The sequence below is a fragment of the Schistocerca nitens genome, chromosome 10 (assembly GCF_023898315.1).
Source record: "Schistocerca nitens isolate TAMUIC-IGC-003100 chromosome 10, iqSchNite1.1, whole genome shotgun sequence".
Lineage (NCBI taxonomy): Eukaryota > Metazoa > Arthropoda > Insecta > Orthoptera > Acrididae > Schistocerca > Schistocerca nitens.
Genome location: NC_064623.1, coordinates 29,480,092 through 29,505,387, shown reverse-complemented (window position 1 = coordinate 29,505,387; position 25,296 = coordinate 29,480,092). Strand labels below are relative to the sequence as shown.

General features: G+C 42.2%; 2 protein-coding genes and 1 non-coding gene across 4 annotated transcripts in view; 2 read left to right on the top strand and 1 right to left on the bottom strand.

Moving 5' to 3' along the window:
* The window catches only part of LOC126209775 (gastrula zinc finger protein XlCGF57.1-like), a 107,007-nt gene that overhangs the window by 53,493 nt on the left and 28,218 nt on the right, over positions 1–25,296 (top strand). For both annotated transcript variants that reach the window (XM_049938902.1, XM_049938901.1), the window contains exons 6-7: positions 12,093–12,310; positions 18,052–18,307. In XM_049938902.1, the coding sequence (XP_049794859.1) occupies positions 12,093–12,310; positions 18,052–18,307 (474 nt within the window). The remainder of the gene's footprint in view (positions 1–12,092; positions 12,311–18,051; positions 18,308–25,296) is intronic.
* Positions 16,810–16,884, top strand: Trnat-ugu (transfer RNA threonine (anticodon UGU)). The gene has a single exon. It is a non-coding gene; the product is annotated as a tRNA-Thr (tRNA).
* LOC126209776 (U11/U12 small nuclear ribonucleoprotein 35 kDa protein-like) overlaps positions 23,690–25,296 on the bottom strand; it is a 99,788-nt gene continuing 98,181 nt past the window's right edge. The window contains exon 6 of the mRNA XM_049938907.1: positions 23,690–24,569. The gene's annotated coding sequence lies outside the window, so the exon portion shown is untranslated. The remainder of the gene's footprint in view (positions 24,570–25,296) is intronic.

Genomic DNA, 25,296 nt, shown 5'->3' with positions numbered 1-25,296 from the left:
GTGGTCTCACATACTAAAGACAGTCAGTCCTTCGCCATGGTAAATCCATTTATTATTCAGAAAAGTGTTGATGCAATTGCTGGCTCTGTGAAATCCTGCTCTTGTTTACAGAATGGCACTTTGCTTTTGGAGACTACTTCTGATTCTCAAGCACAAAAACTGCTTACTGCCTCACTTCTCCACGGCTACCCTGTTCATGCCCATAGAAATTTGAATACTTCCGGTGGTGTAATTTATGCTAGGCTGCTCGACGCTCTAACCGAAGCTGAAATCCAATCTTACCTCTCTGATCAGGGTGTCGTTGCTGTCCATCATGTAGTGAAAAAGGTAGATTCCTCCTTAGTGCCCACCCGCACTCTTTTTCTCACCTTTGATACAGTGGTGCTTCCGTCCAAGATCAAAGTGGACCATGAAATTATCACAGTCCAGCTGTACATTCTGAACTCAATGCGCTGCTATCAGTGTCATTTCATCCACACTAGAACATCTTGCTGAAGCCAAATGTGTAACCTGTGGTAGGGATGCACATGAGTGCGATTGTCCGCCTCCTTCTCCTCAGTGTATCAACTGCAGTGGTGCCCATGACACCTCCTCTCGGGATTGTCCCGTGTATGTTGATGAGCGGGCTGTCAAAGAGATCCAGGTAAAGGAAAAAGTGTGTTATCCAGTCGCTCACAAGTTACTGGCTAGTCGCAAACCCTGCGTTCTCCCGTCTGGCACCTACAGTTCTGTTCTTGTTACCCCTCGCTCCATGAAGGACAGGCCACGCAGACATGCGACCTCCAATTCAGCTCATAGGTTGTGAAATCACCCAGTGTCAAGGTTGTGACATCCCCCTGTCCAGCTGTGCAACAAGCCATCCAACTCTCACCTCAAGGGTTGAAGTCACCATCCCCGTGAAGACTTCCTCTGTCCCTCTAGCCAAACAACACCCGAGTCTTCCTCTAACCAGGAAGGCTCAAAGAAGTCCACCAAAGGCAAACATTCTTCTTCTTCACCAACTTGAAGATCCTCTTCAACAGTGTCGCCACGTGATACCTTAGCCCGGCTGGCCTCTGTGTTGCTGGTGCACGTCACGAACCATTTTTCAGCGTTGGACTCCACAGACTGACCACACAACCAAGCCGATGCTTCTGTGGACCCCATGGAGCACGATCCTCCTGCTTCTGTGCCTTGTAGTTGCAACTCTTTACCGGCTGTCACTCGGCAGCCCTCGAGGTGACACCCCTACATCTGTTCCTCGTCATGACTCTCCTGCAATGGAACGTTCGCAGGCTTCAGTCTCTCAAAGAGGATTTGTGGCTGCTTTTAGCATCACAGTATCCCCTTGTGCTCTGCCTTCAGGGAACAAAATTTCGCCCTCACAACTGCTTTGAGCTTTCACATTTCTTACCGATTGGTTTTGACCTTTTCCCTGAGGTTGGCATTCAGTCTCGTGGGGGCATCGTTCTGCTCATATGGGATGACATTCATAGTCATCCCATCTCGCTGACTTCAAGCTGTTGCAGTTCGCCTTTTCCTTCCCCACCAGACTTTTTCCCTCTGTACCATTTAAGTCGCTCCGTCATTCGATGTCACCAGGACAGACTTCCTTCAGTGTATTGGGCAGTTATCTCCCCCATTTTTGCTACTCGGTGACTTTAATGCACATCATCCCCTTTGGAGTTCTCCCAGGACCTGTCAGAGAGGTGCCCTGTAATCAACTTAACTTCTTCTGCCCTAACACTGGAGCACCCACTTTCCTTTCCGACTCCTCACACACCTGTTCCCATTTGGACCTATCCTTCTGCACTGCTCAGCTTGCCCATCATCTTGAGAGGTCCATTCTTTCTGACACCTACTCGAGCAACCATTTCCCGTGTGCTATCCATTTGCTGACTCCTACCCCACCTGCGTGCACACTCAAATGGCAGCTTACTAAGACTGACTGGCAGCTTTACTCTTACCTGGCAACCTTTGAAGAACACGTTTTCCCCATTTGTGATGACCAGGTGGAATATCTCACAAACGTTATCCTTACTGCTGCAGAACATTCCATTCCACACACTTTCTCTTTACCACGTCGTGTCCCAGTTCCTTCGTAGTCTGAGGCACACCGCGACGCAATTCGCACACTGAGATGGGCTCTCTGCATTTTTAATAGTCATCCTACGATGGCAAACTGCATTCAAACATATGCAGGCAGAGTGTCGAGGCATTCTTCAGGATATCAAAAGAGCTAGCTGGATTTCATTCACTAGTTTTTTTTAACAGTTCTACCCCTTCCTCTGTCATGTGGGCCAACCTCCGACGGCTCTCTGGGACCAAGATCCATTCCCAAATTTCTGGCCTGACAGTAGCAGACGATGTCATTGTGAACCCTATTGCTATCTCAAACACCTTGGGCCACCATTTTGCGGAAGTTTCGAGCTCTTACCACTATCAACCTGCCTTCCTCCATCGGAAATGAGTGGAAGAGGCTTAGGCAATACTCTTCTCTTCACTGAAACATGAGTGTTACAATGCCGCCTTTACTATGAGGAAGCTAGATCGTGCTCTCAGTTCATCCTGGTCCTCCACCCCAGGGCTAGATGCTATCCACATTCAGATGTTGCAGCACCTTACCCTTGTGAGCAAGCACTTTTTGCTTAACACATACAACCACATCTGGTTGGAGGGCACAATTCCTGACGCTGGTGTGAAGCCACCGTCATACCCACACCTAAGCCCAGTGAGTACAAAAACCGCCCAGTAAGTACAAAAACCTTCCTTCTAGCTATTGCCCCAGCTCTCTTACTAGCTGCATTTGCAAGGAGATGGAACGTATGATTCATGCCCGGCTGGTATGGTGGCTCAAGTCTCGCAGTTTACTGACGAATGCATAGTGTGGATTTCGAGTGTGGCATTCTGCAGTTCCGCATCTCGTGGTTGTGCGGTAGCGTTCTCGCTTCCCACGCCCGGGTTCCCGGGTTCGATTCCCGGCCTCGTGATGGCTGGGTGTTGTGTGCTGTCCTTAGGTTAGTTAGGTTTAAGTAGTTCTAAGTTCTAGGGGACTTATGACCACAGCAGTTGAGTCCCATAGTGCTCAGAGCCATTTGAACCATTTTTGCATTCTGCAGTTGACCATCTCGCTACCTTATTCACCATGAATGGTTTTCTGCAGAAATCACAGACTATGGTCATGTTTTTCGATTTGGAAAAGGTCTATGACACCTGCTGGAGAACTGGTATCCTCCATACTCTTTACACGTGGGGCTTCCGTGGCCGCCTGCCCCGTTTCCTTCAGGCATTTTTAAAAGACCAAGTTTTCAAGGTGCGCATGGGTTCTGCCTTGTCAGACACCTTTAAACAGGAAAATGGTGTGCCTCAGGGTTCCGTCCTAGGCATTGTCCTCTTTGCTATCGCCATTAACCTTATAATGGTCTGTCTCCCACCGGGCATCACCGGCTCCATTTTTGTTGACGATTTTTGCCACCTATTGCCGTTCTCCACAGACCTGTTTCACTGAGTGGCATCTTCAGCGATATCTTGATCGTCTTTACTCCTGCAGCATTGACAATGACTCACTTTTCCACACTGACAAAACAGTTTGTATGAGTTTCTGGCAACGCAATTGGTTTCTTCCACCATGTTTACATCTGGGTTTGATGCTCGATAGGAAACTCTCTTGGTCCTCCCGTGTGTCTTACCTGGCAGCCCGCTGTACCTGGTCCCTCCCTCAGTCTCCTACGTGTCTTCACTGGTACTTACTGGGGTACCGATCGAACCACCCTCCTCCATTTGTACAGGTCCCTTGTCCATTCAAAACTCAACTATGGGTGCTTTGTTTATGCACCTGCACGTCCATCCCTCTTACGCTGTCTCAACACTATTCACCATCGTGGCATCCGTTTGGCCATGGGCGCCTTTTACACTAGTCCAGTTGAGAGTCCTTATGCTGAAGCTGCCGAACTACTGCTGTCCTACCACCATGACTTTCTCCTCAGGAAGTATGCATGCGTTTGTCTGCCATGCGCGGCCACAGATCCTATGCCGCCTCCTTTGGTCACCAGTATGGGGCACGTCCCTCTTCTCTGTTGCCTCCTGGAGCCCGCTTTCGGTACTAGCTACAGCGGCTTAACTTCACACTACCTGCAACTTTCCCGGTGAGTGTGAACTCTTCACCGCCCTGGCTTCATGAAGCGGCCCGTGTTAACCTTGGCCTTCATTCTATTCCTGAGGAATCTACTCCAGCCTCAGTCTATTGCCTTCAGTTTCGTAACCTTCTCGTGGCACTTTGTTTAGACTGATGGCTCTTGGACTGATCATGGGGTTGAGCGTGCCTTCATCATTGGCACCCAAGTCTTTCAATATCGGCTTCCAGCTGCTCAGTATTTACAGCCGAGCTCTCCGCCCTGTATCAGGCCACCGAGTACATCCGGCGACACAGCCTTTTCAATTGTGTCCTCTGCTCAGACTCACTCAGTGCCCTTCAAAGCCTATGTGCGCTGTACACTGCCCATCCCTTAGTGCAGCGGGTCCAGGAAAACTGTCTCTTGGTCACTCTTGGTGGAGCCAGTGTGATGTTTCTGTGGGTTCCTGGTCATGTCGATCTGCCAGGAAACGAGGCTGCTGACGCTGCTGTCGAGGCTGCAGTCCTCGTACCTCAGCCTGCAAGTACCTGTGTTCCCTCCCATGATCTCTGTGTTGCTATCTGTCAGGAGGTGGTGTCCCTTTGGCATCACCAATGGTCCTCCCTTCACGGGAATAAGCTCCGGCTTATTAAGCCTCTCCCAGCGGCTCGGACGACCTCCTCTCGACCCTCCTGCTGGGAGGAGATCATTTTAACTAGGCTGCGTATTGGGCACTGCCTTTTTAGCCATCGTCATTTGATAAGTGGCACTGCCCCAACTCCTTGTACACATTGCGCACAAGTTTTAACTGTCTGCCACTACCTGATGGAATGCCAATTTTTTTAAACATTTACGTTCTCACTTGGGTTTGCCATTTGAGCTATCGGCCATTTTAGCTAATGACGCGCGGGCTGTCAACTGCATTTTACTTTTTATCTGCCAAAGCAATATGGTGATGCCATTTAATTTTTAGTTCTGGACCTCCGTTTCTGTATGCTGTCTTTTTTTAGCCCTTTATCCACTTAACTGTTTTTAGCTGTCTCCTGTTATGTCAATTGGGACTGACTTAAAGTCACTTTTTAACTCCTCGCTGTCTTTGTGTTCTATAGTTTTGACTTGGGCATGTATGACCCCATTTGTTCTATGTGCCCTGAAGCAAAACAAAACCAAAACCAAACATATGACCAGCCACAACAATTAAGAACTGAAAATTGTTCCATTATGAATTGCAAGGTGTGGCTGCAAGAATTCCCCAATTTATGAGGGGCATAGCTCCAGGTCATGGAGTAGCGTATTTGGTTACTAATCAAAACATCCTCAGTCCCGGTCTGAACCCTGCCACCTCTTCAATTTTGAGTGAAAATCATCAGCATTGATGGCTGAAGACTTCTGGGATAAGAAGTCATCCTCATTCTGTCAATGACCTTGTCAAAGAGGGCGGAGGAGCAGACAGAGGTCCAGGGCACTCTCTCTTGTCCTTGGGGTGGGAAACTGCCTCTAAAGGTGGAAGAATCGACAATGATCAATGGTATGAGGATGCAGAAGGCAATGGAAACCAGTACATTAAAGACATGTATGATGCATCAACAGGAAATGTGGCCTGTAATTGAAAAATTGTCATGGTAATCTCTCCATTGGCAAAAGATATCGGAATAGTCTCCCTTCAGATCTCTGGGAGGGGCTGCCAAGGGGGAGGTGACCACGAGAAAAAGATTGAATGACCAATGAACGGATAACATTTTATGAGTTGGGGTGTCGAATGTCAAAAGTTTGAACATGATGGATGTAATCTTCCCCTTCCTTCCTACTTCCATCTGTTGTCCACATTAAACAATGTCCAGTCCAAGTTTATGAAGAAGTCCAGTTTATGAAGATCTGAGAGGAGCAAAGATTGTAATAAACTTTCTAGTTTACTTACCACGTCATGTTGAGATGGCTCCAGTTCTTCGTGTCTAGGGGTCTGATCTTGAAGCTGATAATCTAACATCAGGTCCTCACAGGTGGTTTGAACTAAATAGATCTGAAGATTGTTGTTGCAGCCTTTTTTTATGTAATTATATTTTCTCACATTTTAGTATATCATATAGTATTTTGATTTTTCACGTTAACAAAGCTGAAATTATGTTGTTTGCATAAAAATACAAAAATATGTCCAATCTCATCAAAGACAAGCTTATGACCTTCACTCAGAACTGGTACTTATCTATTATAACATCGAAACTAAAATATTTTATAAAGTAATTCCTTTTCATAAATTTTAGATTGAAATATAACATAATGTGAAAGTTTTCAGAAAAGCGACTGAGATAATATTGACCTGTTCAAAATTCGAAAAATAATACTGGTATCTACAACTACTGTTGAGGAAAAGTAATACTAAAGGAGGATGTCTTGTTACATAGAGAAACGAGAAAATCTGAAAAGGAAAATGCTAAGGCTCAGTCTAGATATAGTGGAGGTCAGTGAAGTGGAACAGAAAGGAGTGAAGGATTTCTGGCCAGATGAGTGTAGGCTAATGTCAACAGCAGCAGAAAATAGTGTAATGGGAGTAGGATTCATTATGAATAGGAGGGTAGGACAGAGAGTGAGTTAATATGACCAGTTCAGTGGTAGGGTTGTTCTCATCAAAATCAACAGCAAACCAACACAGACAGCATTAGTTCAGGTGTACTTGCCAACGTTGCAAGCAGAACATGGAGAAATAGAGAAAGTATATGAAGATATTGAAAGTGCAACTCAGAGTGTAAAGAGAGATGAAAATATAGTAATCATGGGGGATTGGATTGTGGTTGTAAGGGAAGTACTAGAAGAAAGGGTTACAGAAGAGAATGGGCTGGGTAGTAGGAATGAGAGAGAAGAAAGGCTAATTAAGTTCTGCAATAAATTTCAGCTACTAATAGTGAATTCTCTGTTCAACAAGCACAAGAAGAGGTGTTTTACTTGGAAAAGGCCAGGAGAAATGGGAAGATGTCAGTTAGATTACATGATAGCCAGACAGAGATTCTGAAATCTTGTAATGTGTACCCAGGAGCAGATATAGACTCAGATCACAATTTAGTAGTGATTAAGAGTAGGCTGAAGCTTAAGAGACTAGTCAGGAAAAATCAATGCCCAAAAAATAGGATACAGAAGTACTAAGGAATGAGGGGATACACTTGAAGTGTTCTGAGGTTATAGATACTGTGACAATGTATAGCTTAGTAGGCAGTTCAGCTGAAGAGGCATAGACATCTCTACGAAGGGGGATCACAGAAGTTTGAATCAAAGACATAGGTAAAAATAAGGTAACGATGAAGAAACCGTAGATAACACAAGAAATACATCAATTGATTGAGGAAAGAAGGAAGTACAAAAAAATTAGGGAAATTCAGACATACAAAAATACAAATCACTTAGGAATGAAATAAATAGTAAGTGCAGGGAAGCTAAGACAAAATGGTTGCAAGGCTAGATCAGTAAACCATCCAGAGTAGGGTGTTCCAATGTTGCCCCATGGGCCAATGAGTTCCATGATGCCCTCATAGTGCTTGTGGACAGGCATTTACAGGTGGTCTTATTTCACACATTCTCCACATATGTGAACTGCTCGGCTGCCCCTGCCCGAAGCATGTGGCGAGTGGAGCACAATCGCATACACTATGGTCTGGCTGCAAGACTGTTCGCACGTGACCTGTTTGTCTACTCCTGCCTACCTGTGCCCATGCCCGCCATTGGGTACTCGAGCTGCAACAGTCTAATTCAGACTGTCGTCCCTGCAGCTACTGAAAAGGCTGCTGCCCACCTTCAGGAACCACCTATTTATCTGGGCTCTCCACAAATACACACCTGATGTACGAGGGCCGATCGACAAACACTGAGACTGATTTTTGCCTGTTGTAACTACAGTGATAGTTTCCTATCAGCGCCATGAATATTTGAAAAGAGTGAGTTTTTATGCATAATGTCCATAGGCAGCAGCACTCTCATTTCGGTAGGTTGGTAGTAATACTCTATTTTGTAGACACACTTTATATTTTTCTTACCAAACAATGGAGGGGATGCGAGAGGAGCAGTAAGACGCAATAAAATTCTGTGTTTATTTAAATCGTACAGCCACTGAGACTTACGAAAAGCTGCAGCAAGCATACGGTGAAGATGCACTATCTCGTGAAACAGTGTTTAGGTGGGCCCGCATCTCGTGGTCGTGCGGTAGCGTTCTCGCTTCCCACGCCCGGGTTCCCGGGTTCGATTCCCGGCGGGGTCAGGGATTTTCTCTGCCTCGTGATGGCTGGGTGTTGTGTGCTGTCCTTAGGTTAGTTAGGTTTAAGTAGTTCTAAGTTCTAGGGGACTTATGACCACAGCAGTTGAGTCCCATAGTGCTCAGAGCCATTTGAACCATTTGTTTAGGTGGTTTGAGGACTTCGAAGAAGGCCAACTTGCCTATGTTAAGCAAGGTGAACCTGGTGTTTTGACTTCTGCTGTGATTGAAGCCAACATCACACAGCAGCTATGGTTTTCCGTGAGCATCGGCAGATAACATTACGTAACCTCACTGAAGTGTTGAGAATTTCATGTGGAGTATCTATGATTGTGATTGATGATCTCCGTGTGACTCGTATTTGTTCCTGTAGGTGCCATGTCTGTTGACTCTCGAACTAAAGGCTGTGCGAATGGAGACAAGCTGTGAGGAGCAGTATCTCTTTGCTGATGGAGGGGACGTGTTTCTCAAATCGATTGTTACCAGTGATGAGTCGTGGTTGCATCTTTATGATCCTGAAGGAAAACAGGCCAGCACAGTGTGGAAACGCCTAGTTCCACCAGCTCCTAGAAATGGGAAAATTGTTCTGTCTGCAGTGAAAGTGATGGCAATCACATTTTTTGACTGTCATTGAATGATTTGCCAGCATACAGTTCTGCCTCACCCTACTATTACTGTAGCATACTACATGTCAGTATTAGCTAAATTGAGGAAGTACAATGCAAATATACGAACAGAACTTACTCGGACTAGGTGGTGGCTTCATCATGATAATGCACGGCCTCACATAGCAAATCAACTCGTGCAGTTTCTAGCTCGATCCGGCGTTACCTGTATACGCCATCCACCTTACGGCCCTGAGCTTACACACTGTGATTTTGTTATTTTCCCATCACTAGAGGCAAAGCATCGTGGAATTCGTTTTGAGAATTCAGAAGCAGTTCTCCAGAAAAGTAAGGCAGTTCTCAAGGACCTGACAAACTACGGCCTGCATCGCATGTTCAAGGACTGGCAGCCACGATACAAAAAGTGTGTTCAAATAGGAGTATGCTCTCTTGCAAGCAGGTATTCCATGCTGTACAAGGAGGTCTCGATAATGTGCAGATGTAACGTTACACCTGATAGGTCCTCCGTGTGTATTATCTTCAAAGAAGAACGGACCGAGAATAAAGGTGCTTGTGAATCCACACCAAACAGTCATATAAGGTGAGTGCAGTGGCCCTTCGTACACAACACGTGGTTCAAGAGTACCCCAAATTTGTCAGTTCTGTGTATTCACTGCACCCTGTAGCTTGTAAAATGTGCCTCCTCACTCGTTAGAATATTTCCTGGCCGTGTCTTCAACTTTGATCCATGCCAGAAACCGAAGAGCAAATTCAGAATGTTGCTCTGGTTCATGAGGTTTCAGTTGCTGTACTGTCTGGATTTTATACTGATACCAGGGTAAAATAGACCGCAAAGAACAAGCACTAGCACTGCTCAGGCCACGTGCTGCACATTCAGTTACAGCAACAGCAACCTCATCCATAACTTCCACCAGTATAGGAGCTCCTGGTCATACATAAAGCACACCAGTGACAAGACGCAATCAATACCATCACTGCGTGATAACAACAGTGAAGACACTGATGACAGGGTCACAAAAGCAGAGTTATTAAGCACGGTTTTCCGAAACTCCTTCACCAAAGAAGACAAAGTAGATACTCCTTAATTCCAGTCAAGAACAACTGCCAAGATGAGAAATATAGAAGTAGATATCCTCGGTGTAGCAAAGTGGCTTAAATAACGTAATAAAGGCAAAGGCTCTGGTCCAGATTGTATACTACTCAGGTTCCTTTCAAAGTATGCTAATGCAATAGCTCCATATTTAGCAATTATATAGAACCGCTCCCTCGCAGAAAGACCCGTATTTAAAGACTGGAAAATTGCTGAAGTCACACCAATACCCAAAATGGGAAATAGGAGTAATCTGCTGAATTAAAGGCCTATATCACTAACGTAGATTTGCAGTAGGGTTTTGGAACATATATTGTGTTCAAATATTATGAAGTACATTGAAGAAAACGATTTACTGACGCATAGTCAGCCCGGATTCAGAAAATATCGTTCTTGCAGAACACAACCAGCTCTTTATACTCATGAAGTAATGAGTGCTATCGACAGGGGATGTCAAATTGACTCCATATTTTTAGATTTTCGACACTGTTCCTCACAAGTGTTTTCAAACCAAACTCTGTGGAATATCACCTCAGTTGTACGACTGGATGCACGATTTCCTGGCAGAAAGGTCATAGTTTGTAGTAATAGACAGAAAGTCCTCGAGTAAAACGGAAATAATATTCGGCGTTCCCCAAAGACGTGTTATAGGCCCTCTATTGTTCCTGATCTATATTAATGATATAGGAGACAATCTGAGTAGCCCTCTTAGATTGTTTGCAGATGATGATGTCTTTTTCCATAATGTAAAGTCATCAGGTGACCAAAACAAATTGCAAAATGATTCAGATACGATATCTGTATGGTGCAAAAAGTGGCAATTGACTCTGAATAAATAAAAGTGTGAAGTTATTCACATGAGTACTAAAAGAAATCCGCTGAATTTCGATTAAGTGATAGGTCACAAAAACCTAAAGGCTGTAAATTCAACTAAATACTTAAGGATTCCAGTTACAAATAATCTAAATTAGAATGATCACAAAGGCAGTGTTGTGGGTAGAGCAAACCAAAGACTGTGATTCATTGGCAGAACACATAAAAAGTGCAACAGGTCTACAAAAGAGACTGCTTACACTAAGCTTGTCCCCCCTGTTCTGGAGTACTGCTGTGCGGTGTGGGATCCGCATCAGGTGGGACTGACGGACGACATTGAAAAAGTTCAGAGAAGAGCACCTCGTTTTGTGTTATCACGAAATAGGGCAGATAGTGCCACAGACATGATACGTGAATTGGAGTGGCAATCATTAAAACAAAGGCGTTTGTCGTTGTGACGGGATCTTCTCATGAAATTTTAATCACCAGTTTTCTCCTCCAATTGCGAAAACATTCCGTTGGCATCTACCTACATTGGGAGAAATGATCATCATGATAAAATAAGAGAAATCGGGGCTCACACAGAAAAATTTATGTATCATTTTCCCTGCACGCCATTCAAGAGTGGAACAGTAGAGGGACAGCTTGAAGGTGGTTCATTGAATCCTCTGCCAGGCACTTTATTGTGAATAGCAGAGTAATCACGTAGATATGTAGATGTAGAGGACACCCTCCTCCTCCAGGTGCCAAACCAAACTCACCTATATTTTCAAATTTCATTATCACCCCCTTTAAACCATTTAATGACATCGGCCTCTCATCACGTCTTACTTTCAGTGCAACACTGTAATTCCTGTTGTTCACATAAAACCATTTCACTAATAGCACACATTTTCTCTTCTCGATAGCCGTACCGTTCACGCATGTTATGGCTTGTCAAATGACAGCGTGGATGTCATACTGTCATATAAACTGTGTACAGCACAGATTTGTACCTGATGGCAAGTACTCAAACTGACTTTCTTCCAGCGCAGATCAGTTCCACGCTAACGCATTAGCATATCTACCAAGTTTTGTAGCCGTACCATAATTACAGCCTACAGTAGACCTCCATGAGTAGCTGCAGTTTAATTATATCCACCCAGCAGCTACAGATGTTAGCTTACCAAATCTGCGAGTTCTTTCTGCCGCACACTGTACTGTTTCACATATCGACGATTATAATTCTTACACAGCAGTTGGGGTGGCGTCGTGCCCAGAGTGCGACCTGCAGCTGCCGGACGGTGCGTCGCTTTCGCGCCACGTGCTGTCTCACCAGCTGCAGCGCCGCCTCACATGCGCGCTCTGCGGCCAGCTGTGCTCGAGCTCCGTAATGCTCATGCGCCACCTCCACTCTGCACACGCCGTCGACATGCCGGCTGCCGGGGTGCCGTCCTCTTCCGCCTCGCCCGAGGTGAGCACTTCAGAACGTACGACAGACTGCTGGAGTTACACGGGTAAGGTCAACAGACAGTTGCAATTGAATTATAATTTCCGTGCAGATATAGTCACAACAAGGTACTGTGTTACAGGAGCAACCACAGTTCTATAACAGTATTCCGTGAAGCTGCATCATTGATTGTAAAGTAGGCACGTGCGTACAATACGGTAGTGACACTGTCCCTACTCACCATATCAGAACAGTTGTATGAAATGTTTTTGGTGCACTCGTCACATTATTTCTCTATGAAAATTTGATCTTTTGGCAATAAACACCACCTTTTTGTCCGGGGAAGCAACTGTCTGTTGAAGAGGTAACAGAATTACACAGATTTACCAATGTAGCATTGCCCGCGGCAACCAGAGACTGTGTTGGTGCCAACAGTGAAACATTACTCGGAGCATTTTTGTTCTTGTCACAATGTATAATATGAAACATACTCATATGCAGGCTCTTGGTATTGAATTTCCCTTGCACATACTGCTGAGGAAAAATCTTGTATCTCTATTCAAATTGTTGGCACACCATGATTTTCCCAGCGTCCTTGATGATTGAGTGCCAGTAGTTTGACGTGTGGTCTAGAACCTGTGTCTGTTCAAACAAGATTTTGTGCTAATTCGTAAGACAGTGTTGAGCAACAGCAAACGGGAAAGTGCTGGTAGATAGACACAATAAAAAACACACACACAAATATCAAGCTTCGCAACCCACGGTTGCTTCATCAGGAAAGAGGGAAGGAGAGGGAAAGACGAAAGGATGTGGGTTTTAAGGGAGAGGGTAAGGAGTCATTCCAATCCCGGAAGTGGAAAGACTTACCTTAGGGGGGAAAAGGGACAGGTATACACACGCACACACACACATATCCATCCGCACACATACAGACACAAGCAGACATATCTGTGTCTGTATATGTGCGGATGGATATGTGTGTGTGTGTGTGTGTGTGTGTGTGTGTGTGTGTGTGTGTGTGTGTGTGTGTGTCCTTACCCTCTCCTTAAAACCCACATCCTTTCATCTTTCCCTCTCCTTCCCTCTTTCCTGATGAAGCAACCGTGGGTTGCGAAAGCTTGATATTTGTGTGTGTGTTTGTGTGTTTTTTATTGTGTCTATCTACCAGCGCTTTCCCGTTTGCTAAGTCACAGCATCTTTTTTTTAATATATTTTTCCCATGTGGAATGTTTTGGCACATTCACGTGGAATCTTTCACAGGGCACACCACTCAGTTTTAATCCCATAGTTGTTTAGAATAGTACAGTTTTACTCGATGTTGCTACACAGAATGGAAAGAATGTCATATGCTAACAGTATTCTGTTGTTTGACAGGCTTTATGCCAAAGAGAGCTAACTTTATTTCAAGTGCCCAATAGCCATACTGTATGAACAAAGAGGTTAAATGATTTATTTCAGAGCTGAGGTGGTTTTCGTCCAATATGTTTCTAGCACTACATATCAAAGTGTTCATTGAGAATGGATGCTATAATGCACTGATAATAGTTAATTCATCATGTGGCTGCAGTATGGAGTGTTTAAATAAAGGAAGCATGTTTGAATGTATGAAAAGAATTTAGAAAATTGAAGGCACGAGGTCAGTGACGACAGCAACCGGAAGATCCATCAGCGTGCTAACAATTACAGTGAAACACCAGGTTAAACAATGAATCTTGGCCAACAAGTTTGGCATTGTTGATGAAATTGTTGCAGAATACAACAGGAATCACAGGCCTGGATATATCATACATGATAACCGTGGCTATAGCAAAAGGTGTAAATGGCCATCTGATGAAGGTGGCTATGTGATGATCATAAGTCTGCACTGCCGACTGTCTGGAGGAATGTGTGAAGATTATGCCATTCACACTTAAACTGTTGCGAGAGACGAGGCCATCAGAGGACCACTATGAACCAGAGAGTAAGAGACAACCAATGGACTGGAAACACTCACTGTCTCTGCACTGAAGAGAAACAAATAATTGAGGCACAAGTGTTCACAGGAAAAACCGTGCTGAAGATCTTTTGGAATGGCACATTTCTTGGGGCAGATCCAAACTGATTGGTGGTGTTCACTAAAGGGAAGCTGTTAAGTCTACCATATGAAAAAAAAGCTGGACACTTTTCACACAGTGGGTATTCCCCCATAATGCTCACTTTCATATGGCTGCACAGCATGAGATCTCAAATTAGAGGTACTAAGACAGCTATTGTACTACAAGAAGACAGAAAGATAACAGCAATTTGTCTGAAAGAATGTTTTACCTCATTAAACAGTGATGTATCAATTTCAAAGAAATTACTCTAGAATTTGCCTTAAGAAATCCAAGCAAACTATGAAAAATCTAAACCTTGGTGGTCACTTAGGGATTTCAGTTATACTCCTCTCAAGTCAGAGTCTAGTGTGTTAACGACTGTGGCATTTTTTCAGTCAGCCTCTATTCAGTCTAGATTTGATCTCATCAAACTTCCACATCTTTGCCCTTTTGGAAGATTTCCAGAGTGCTGGTAGTAACCTGTAAAAATATAACAGTGCCTATGAAAATAAAAGAATAGAAGTTGACTTCTGATGTATGTGTACAATCTGTAGGCAATTATGTACAGAAGTAGCCCAATAAACATAGGACATGCTGCAGTTCAGAACTGTTCACAGGTGTTACTGCTGTTCAGGTTGTCAATGTGATTTACTTTCTGAGACTACCTCATAGTTTAGCTGAGTACACAGGCTGTTTCTGTTGAGGTGGAAAAGTAGGATTAGATGTACTGGCAGAATGGAAATTGCAAGTCTGAACAAGAGGCATCTTTGAATAACTCAGTTGGTAACAGTGTTGCCCACAAAAGATCAGAGTTTGAGACCCTCTCCAGCATACAGTTTTAACCTATTGGAAAGTTCCCATTGAGATTTTATTTCTATTTCCCTTTGTGGACTAAATTTCACTCTTTGCTTGATCTGTCTGTGCTATTAAACAGTATTAATTCCCCTATAGCAAAATAACTGATGATGGTCGAAGTAGAGAGGATATAAAATGTAGACCGGCAATGGCAAGGAAAAGCGTTTCTGAAGAAGAGAAATTTGTTAACATCGAGTATAGATTTAAGTGTCAGGAAGTCGTTGTTGAAAGTATTTGTATGGAGTGTAGCCATGTATGGAAGTGAAACATGGACGATAAATAGTTTGGACAAGAAGAGAATAGAAGCTTTCAAAATGTGGTGCTACAGCAGAATGCTGAAGATTAGATGGGTGGATCACATAACTAATGAGGAGGTATTGAATAGAATTGGGGAGAAGAGGAGATTGTGGCACAACTTGACTAGAAGAAGGGATCGATTGGTAGGACATGTTCTGAGGCGTCAAGGGATCACCAATTTATTATTGGAGGGCAGCGTGGAGGGTAAAAATCGTAGAGGGAGACCAAGAGATGAATACACCAAGCAGATCCAGAAGGATGTAGGTTGCGGTAGGTACTGGGAGATGAAGAAGCTTGCAGAGCTGCATCAAACCAGTCTCAGGACTGAAGACCACAACAACAACAACAACAACAATTCCCGTATCTGAAGTAGGTGTCAATTTATTACTTTTTAATTAAGAGGCAATTACTTATTTCAGTCATCTGATATTCCAGTTGTACTAATTTTTTAGCAATTTTAGACTGCACTCTAAACTTCTTAAATTATCATAGATAATCATTAAATAAATATTTTTACTGAAGATTTATCAATAGTAGGTGTTAAAAATTTATGACTTCCTCCACAAATTTCTGAACATTGAATAAGTTGGGACAATTTATTGTGAATTTTCCTTGATTTAATCTTCCTGGCGTTGCAGCAGTTGTAACTCCTTGTGGTGGTATCACTCAGGAATGTAACATGTCTGGTGCTCTGGTTACAGTTTAGACTTCTGTATTTATATGTAAAATTGTGTGGTTATCTAATTCTGGTGATCCAAACCCATCAGTTTCTAGAGTTCTTTCTGGATTTACGTCAGTATCAAATTTAAAATCTAAAAAATCTGAAATTCACAACTCCAGTATCATTGTCGTCCTATAGTTTTAACTGCGATTGTTGCATCAGCAGAGTCATCTAATATATATAATAGTTGTAGTGATGGTAAAACAGTAAAAAATAATATAATGGCAGATAGAGCTGTTCAGAGGGTTTGAATTAAATGATTATGAAGCATGTTTTGGTTTGTGTAACCGATAACTAAGGACATAGCGTACCATTATTCTCATTAATAATAATACAACTATCATCTGGTCATCAAAGAATGATAATTACTCCATTAATGATGATGATCCACATTATGATGATGCAGTTTATCATGTTGCCATTAGTTTCCTAATACAAGGTCACATCTTTATTTGTAAAGATTAACTGTACATCTATTAGGCGCACTACAAATGTAGTTGTGTGGACATGTTGGGAATGTCGATCTCATGGGGTGCGTGCAAGGGATAAGTCCGTGCAGACGCACTATCTTCTGTGCCCGCGGTGGCTCAGATGGGTAGAGTGTCTGCCATGTAAGCAGGAGATCCCGGGTTCGAGTCCCGGTCGGGGCACACATTTTCAACATGTTCCCAATGAAGTACATCAATGCCTCTTTGCAGCTAGGGTGTCCATTTAATTATCATTTCATAACTGTACTGTACCAATCTGCCATATTAAAATGTAGAAGTTAATGGAAGTTCTGAATAACTGTTTCTTGTTGGAGGGTTGTTTTTCATTCTATTGATCTACTTACATTAGCTCAGAATATAACTGCATGGCTTGTAATCATGGTTTGTAATATTATTTTGATAATAATAATAATCCCAACAATTGAAATGCTAGGCCCAATAGTTGACAATATAATTATTTGTAAATAGGCATGTGTATCATCTGAGTATCATTGAGGCATACATGCTAATCCTAGGATGTGCTGGGGAAATAATGCTAACTCTATTCTATTAAATATAACTGTGAATAGCGTTTTCAGTCATATTTTCTTTATAGTTAATCTTGCAAATAAGAGATGTCATTGGATGACACCTCTTATATTTACAAATACTGCTCCTATAGATAATACATAGTCAAAGTGTGCAGCAATGTACCAACTGTGGTATAAAACAATTTCAAGAGATGAATTTTCTGGTACCAGACCTATTAACCCTCCAGTTGTAAATGTAGAGAATTAATCCAAGTGCTCATAAAATAGGGAATTAAATTTTAACTTTGTTCTTTAAAATGCAACTAATCATCTTAATTCCTGTTTTGGTATGGCAATAATTTCTGTTACTGATGTAATAAAGTGTACTCCTCTATCAATGTATGTAGCTACTGTAAGCGCGTGATGCGCTCATACGATAAATTCTGTTAACCCAATTGAAAACGTAGCAATATCTACTCCTAATGTTTCAAACATACTATTTTTTCACTTTCTTGTTGGCATCATTTACTTTCTGCATACTCTCATAGTTTAGCAAAGTACACAACCTGTTTCTGTAGAGATGGAAAAAGTAAGACAGATGTAATAGCAGAGCAGACATTTAAGTCTGAATGAGAGGCATGTTTATATGAACAAGTTGGTAACACTAGTGCGCACAGAAGACAAAAATTTATGTCTCACTTATGCTCGGAGTTTTAATCTGGTGGAAAATCTCCATTGAGATTTTGTTTCTGTTTCTCTTTGTGAGTGCCGTCTGAGCCTTTCCTCGAATACATTAGATCATACTGCCTGTTTTTCTCAGGACACAATGGCTCCAGTGAGGAGGACAAAACGCCCGTACGTCCGCAGGGCCGTGCCTACCGTCACAGCGAGGGAGCGGAGCCCCGGTGAGAAGCAGGAGTACCAGTGCTCGCAGTGCAACAAGGTGTTCCACAGCCGCTGCCGCCTAGAGACCCACGAAAGAATGCACAAGGAGGGGGGACTCTTCCCTTGCATGTACTGCCCCAAGTGCTTCACACGTGAGAACGCACTCAAGACTCACCTTCTCAAGCATAATGGTAAGTCGTATTTGTGGAATCTTTCATCAGTTCTCAGTAGAACAGTTTCATATGTAATGTTGAAAAACAGACTGTGTTTTTTTATTTCAAATACACTGTCTGACAAAAAGTTAAGCACCAAGAGGACATGGTTGGATGTCAACATAACTACATACACGTACACACTATCAGTGGGTGTGTAAACAATTGGAGTTGCAATTCTCTCTGATAGGGAGTGTGGCTATCAGAGTGCATTCGTGTTGTTTATGTTTAGTGTTGTTACCAGGGCTGGTAGGGTATGTAAGGGGATTGAACAGTGTTGTGTGTTGATTGATCATTGTGAAGGACAGGACACAGATATGCCACATTCTCATGTGAGACAGCTTTTTTGGTACATGAGAAATTTTGAGAGAGAGACCTAATTGTGGGTCTCCACTTGGCCAGCAGGTCAAATTGTACAATATTCAGATTTTTGTGGCAGTTGGATGTGACAGAGGCTTGAAGTTGGACAATGTGGAAACATGAGAGCAAGCATACTCATTGTCAAAGTTCCGGTTGTCCAAGTCTGATCACCATAAGGTAGGATCACTGTATTGTACACCGAGGCTATTGTAAACCCTTTACTTCTGCACATGACATCTGAGGTAGCAGTTGAGGGAACTCTGGCACAACAGTATGTCACAGACATCCTACACCCTCACGTGTTACCACTCGTGCGACCGTATTGTGCTATTTTTCAACAGGACAATACTCTAAACAAAACAACAAGTTTACTGTTACCAGTCACTGTTTATCTATCTCCACGACAAGTTTCAAAGGTTTAAACCTCCATCATCATGTGGATTTATGTTTGTTAGTATGACATTTGTGTGTGTGTTGTGTTACGATTTTTGGAGGAACTTGTGGAACTGTGTAGTGGAGAAACAAAACACTATTTGAGAACATGATTTTGGGTTTCTTTTGACAAAAAATTAAACATGTTCACTGTTGTAACAAATGGTTCAAATGGCTCTAAGCACTATGGGACTTAACTGCTGAGGTCATCAGCCCCTAGAACTTAGAACTACTTAAACCTAACTAACCTAAGGACGTCACACACATCCATGCCCGAGGCAGGATTCAAACCTGCAACCGTAGCAGTTGCGCGGTTCCAGACTGTAGCGCCTAGAACTGCACGGCCACTCCGGTCGGCCTGTCGTAACACATCACACGTACACTGTCATGTGATGTGCCTTGTACAACTACTGTGACATAGTGCCGGCCTTTTTTACTCATAGAAGATGCTGCAAATGGCCACTGTTTACATCCATGCAGCACTACATCCTATTTGTCAAACTGGAGACATACATTGCAGTTCTGAGTGAGCGATAGCAGCAGTAGTATTTTCAGCATTCTGCTGTAGCTCTTCCAGTGTGTGAGGATTATTTGAATACACGCCACAGGTAAATATCACAAGGAGAGAGATTAGGCAATCGAGATGGCCAGGAGATTGCACTGTCTCTGCTGATTGTCTTCTCCCCGTGGAACACTGTACGCACTTGTCACAAGGTTGTCAAGGTAGTGTCTACTGTTGACCTGTCTTGCTGAAAATATCCCTACAGTCAGTCACATTCTGTGAGTTGATCCACATATGGATTAATCAGTTTCTGGACATACTGCACAGCACTGACAGTTTCATGAAAGAATTGCGTTATGACGCAGACAGCAGACATTGCATACCAAATACCAGTCTTAAGATTATGCAGCATGTCTTCAAAGTAATAAGGGAGATTTTCTCATGCATAATTATGCATGTTCCACGAGCTCTCCCCCCCCATGAACTATGGACCTTGCCGTTGGTGGGGAGGCTTGCGTTCCTCAGTGATACAGATGGCTGTACCGTAGGTGCAACCACAACAGAGGAGTGGGTATCTGTTCAGAGGCCAGACAAACGTGTGGTTCCTGAAGAGGGGCAGCAGCCTTTTCAGTAGTTGCTGGGGCAACAGTCTGGATGATTGACTGATCTGGCATTGTAACACTAACCAAAACGGCCTTGCTGTACTGGTACTGCGAACAGCTGAAAGCAAGGGGAAACTACAGCCGTAATTTTTCCCGAGGGCATGCAGCTTTACCGTATGGTTAATGATGATGGTGTCCTCTTGGGTAAAATATTCCGTAGGTAAAATAGTCCCCCATTCGGATCTCCGGGCAGGGACTACTCAGGAGGATGTCGTTATTAGGAGAAAGAAAACTGGCATTCTACGGATCGGAGCGTGGAATGTCAGATCTCTTAATCGGGCAGGTAGGTTAGAAAATTTAAAAAGGGAAGTGGATAGGTTAAAGTTAGATATAGTAGGAATTAGTCAAGTTCGGTGGCAGGAGGAACAAGACTTTTGCTCAGGCGAATACAGGGTTATAAATACAAATTCAAATAGGGGTAATGCAGGAGCAGGTTTAATAATGAAGAAAAAAATAGGAGTGCGGGTAAGCTACTACAAACAGCATAGTGAACGCATTATTGTGGCCAAGATAGACACGAAGCCCACGCCTACTACAGTAGTACAAGTTTATAAGCCAACTAGCTCTGCAGATGATGAAGAAATTGATGAAATGTATGGTGAGATAAAGGAAATTATTCAGGTAACAAAGGGAAACGAAAATTTAATAGTCATGGGTGACTGGAATTTGAGAGTAGGAAAAGAGAGAGAAGGAAACATAGTAGGTGAATAGGGATTGGGGGTAAGAAATGAAAGAGGAAGCTGTCTGGTAGAATTTTGCACGGAGCCTAACTTAATTGTAGGTAACACTTGGTTCAAGAATCATGAAAGAAGGTTGTATACATGGAAGAAGCCTGGAGATACTAGAAGGTTTCACATAGATTATATAATGGTAAGACAGAGATTTAGGAACCAGGTTTTAAATTGTAAGACATTTCCAGGGGCAGATGTAGATTCTGACCACAATCTATTGGTTATGAACTGTAGATTAAAACTGAAGAAACTGCAAAAAGGTGGGAATTTAAGGAGATGGGACCTGGATAAACAGACTAAACCAGAAGTTGTACAGAGTTTCTGAGAGAGCATAAGGGAACAATTGACAGGAATGGGGGAAAGAAATACAGTAGCAGTAGAATGGGTAGCTCTGAGGGATGAAGTAGTGAAGGCAGCAGAGGATCAAGTAGGTAAAAAGACGAGGGCTTGTAGAAATCATTGGGTAACAGAAGAAATATTGAATTTACTTGATTAAAGGTGAAAATATAAAAATGCAGTAAATGAAGCAAGCAAAAAGGAATACAAACATCTCAAAAATGAGATCGACAGGAAGTGCAAAATGGCTAAGCAGGGATGGCTAGAGGACAAATGTAAGGATGTAGAGGCTTATCTCACAAGGGCGATGTACTTGAGGATAATATTATGGAAATGGAAGAGGATGTAGATGAAGATGAAATTGCAGATATGATACTGTGTGAAGAGTTTGACAGAGCACTGAAAGACCTAAGTCGGAACAAGGCCCCGGGAGTAGGCAACATTCCTTTAGGTCTACTGACAGCCTTGGGAGAGCCAGTGCTGACAAAATTCTACCATCTGGTGAGCATATTGTATGAGACAGACAAAATACCCTCAGACGTCAAGAAGAATATAATAATTCCAATCCCAAAGAAGGCTGGTGTTGACATATGTAAAAATTACCGAATTATCAGTTTAGTAAGTCACAGCTGCAAAATACTAATGCGAATTCTTTATAGACGAATGGAAAAACTGGTAGACGCTGACCTCAGGGAAGATCAGTTTGGATTCCGAAGAAATATTGGAACACGTGAGGCAATACTGACTCTACGACTTATCTTAGAAGATAGATTAAGGAAAGGCAAACCTAGGTTTCTAGCATTTGTAGACCTAGAGGAAGCTTTTGACAATGTTGACTGGAATACTCACTTTCAAATTCTAAAGGTGGCGGGGGTAAAATACAGGGAGCAAAAGGCTATCTACAATTTGTACAGAAACCAGATGGCAGTTGTAAGAGTCGAGGGGCATGAAAGGGAAGCAGTGGTTGGGAAGGGAGTGAAACAGGATTGTAGCCTATCCCCAATGTTATTCAATCTGTATATTGAGTAAGCAGTAAAGGAAACAAAAGAAAAATTCGAAGTAAGTGTTAAAATCCATGGAGAAGAAATAAAAACTATGAGGTTTGCCGATGACATTGTAATTATGTCAGAGACACAAAGGACTTGGAAGAGCAGTTGAACGGAATGGACAGTGTCTTGCAAGGAGGATATAAGATGAACATTGACAAAAGCAAAATGAGGATAATGGAATGTAGTCGAATTAAGTCGGGTGATGCTGAGGGAATTAGATTAGGAAATGAGACACTTAAAGTAGTAAAGGAGTTTTGCTATTTGGGGAGCAAAATAACTGATGATGGTCGAAGTAGAGAGGATATAAAATGTAGACCGGCAATGGCAAGGAAAGCGTTTCTGAAGAAGAGAAATTTGTTAACATCGAATATAGATTTAAGTGTCAGAAAGTTGTTTCTGAAAGTATTTGTATGGAGTGTAGCCATGTATGGAAGTGAAACAAGGACAATAAATAGTTTGGACAAGAAGAGAATAGAAGCTTTCGAAATGTGGTGCTACAGAAGAATGCTGAAGATTAGATGGGTAGATCACATAACTAATGAGGAGGTATTGAATAGGATTGAAGAGAAGAGAAGTTTGTGGCACAACTTGACTAGAGGAAGGGACCGGTTGGTAGGACATGGTCTGAGGCATCAAGGGATCATGAATTTAGTATTGGAGGGCAGGGTGAAGGGTAAAAATTGTAGAGGGAGACCAAGAGATGAATACACTAAGCAGATTCAGAAGGATGTAGGCTGCAGTAGGTACTGGGAGATGAAGAAGCTTGCACAGGATAGAGTGAGAGCTGCATCAAACCAGTCTCAGGACTGAAGACCACAACAACAACAACTCTTTATGTTTTACAGTTTGCTATAATTTCGCTATAAATACATCACATTTGTTGACCGAGTAAGAAATTTGGGAAGCTCAACAGGAAGAAATTTCTCAGTAGGCCCCTTGCACTTTTTTCTTAGGGGTATAATTATACATTATGTGATAATTATTTTAAAATTGGTAATCTGTTAAAAAACTGAAGTAAATGTGAAAATAAATTTTGATGATTGGTCCTTTCTTAGTTTGTATTACTCTTGAAGATACATCAGTTACATATGTGCTAGTAATGATTTAAATAACAGTGTAAACGCCCAGTTTCCTAGATCTGGTATTCTTCTAAGTACCTGATCTCCCAAAGTGTTAATCATTATTCTCTGCAATCACAGAAACAGAATTTATAATTGCATAATGAGAACATTTAATACATAGATACAAAAACATTTTACATAATGTAATTCAAAAATAATTCAGTGTTCCAGAGCAAGATTAAGCTAAATTGTTATGTTGAGGTACATCTTTGCCAATGAAATATTGTTTAAATGCTTCACACATTTCATATACTCTCCTTAAAGACCGATTAAAATGGATGATACATTTGTCAACATCTTTATCATCATCTTTCTTGTACTGGTTAGTTTTGCTATCCACTCATAGAGACTTGCTCTCACTTATTCCTTCAGTATCGGTGACAATGCTATGTAGGTGGAAACAATAGTATCAACATGTCCAGGATAAAATTGAATCTCTGTCTTCAGATATCTCTTATCAGCTTACAAGGATTCCAAAGACACATTCAGTTGCTCATCTGGCTCTAGACAGGAGGTAATTGAAGATTTCCTTTTCATGATCCATATTGTGTCCAGTATGATATGCCCTCATCAAGTATTCATTCAGAGGCTATCCTTGATTGCCAAGCAGTATATGAAGTCGAGAGTGCCTTCTGTTCCTGGCAGTGGTTTGCTGAGTTGTTATTCAACACAGTATTTTCCAAGTGGTGATAGAGAGAAGTATCTGCAAAGACACTTTTGTCACTCTGACTCCCATATGCTTGTATATTCACTGTTATAAATCTTTAGGTGACGTTTGCAATGCCTTGAAGGTTGATAGAGAAGTACTGTTTGTCTTATGTGGATGCATTTATCATCGGTGCTTTATATGCACTTGGGAAAGTTCCCCTAACACCCGTAATCATTCACAATTTTGTAAATATCTTCTGTAGTCCGAAAAGGCATGTGTTTTGTTTGCAATTTCACCCAGATGGCTTCACATGTTTCATAAGCAATGCTGGTGATTGTATGTAGTGTTCTTCTGAATGATAATGCCAATGATCTGAAGGCTATTCCTGTAGAAAGTTACCTGAAATAGAATTTTGTTTATGTCACTAAGTATCTTGGGTGAAAGTGCTTATGGGTTAAGAGGTGCAGTTATCATGAATGATACGTTAATAATGTGTGCTGTGCTTCCATTGGCTGCCTCTAACTTGACAAAACATTAACATATCCACACAGAATCAATAAAGCCACAATACTTTTCTTCACCCATCTGCACTTTAGCTATCTCTTTTTATTGTGTTACCATTTTACAAATGTTTATGTGAACAGTTTGATAAAAACTGGTTTATCATATGTGTGTATTTAGCTTCCAGAGTGAAAGCAAAATGGCAGAATTTAAGGTGCATACCAATGCGAGCTTCTGAAAGATAATTTGTCAACAGGTTCACCATCATTGGGCAGTGATTCTAAACGGAAGTACTTCCACAAAATACACTTTTTAAAAGACACACATGCTTCAAAGCATGTTGTTGGAAATGTTTCAAAACCCCAGAGAACCGATGCAACACACTCAGTGGTCGACGAGACAGATGTACGAGATGCATTGTATAATGAAGGAACACAACTGGAAGAGGATTCATTTTCAGAACAAGCTGATGATGAAAGAACCCACTGTTTAACTCCAGACAAATGTATTACGGCACAAAAACTGCCAAAATTGGCAAAAAAAATTTGTCGAAAGAAAGGAGATCCAATTTACAATCTAATACAATTGGAGAAAACTAAGCTAGTATACCTAGAAGCTATGACTT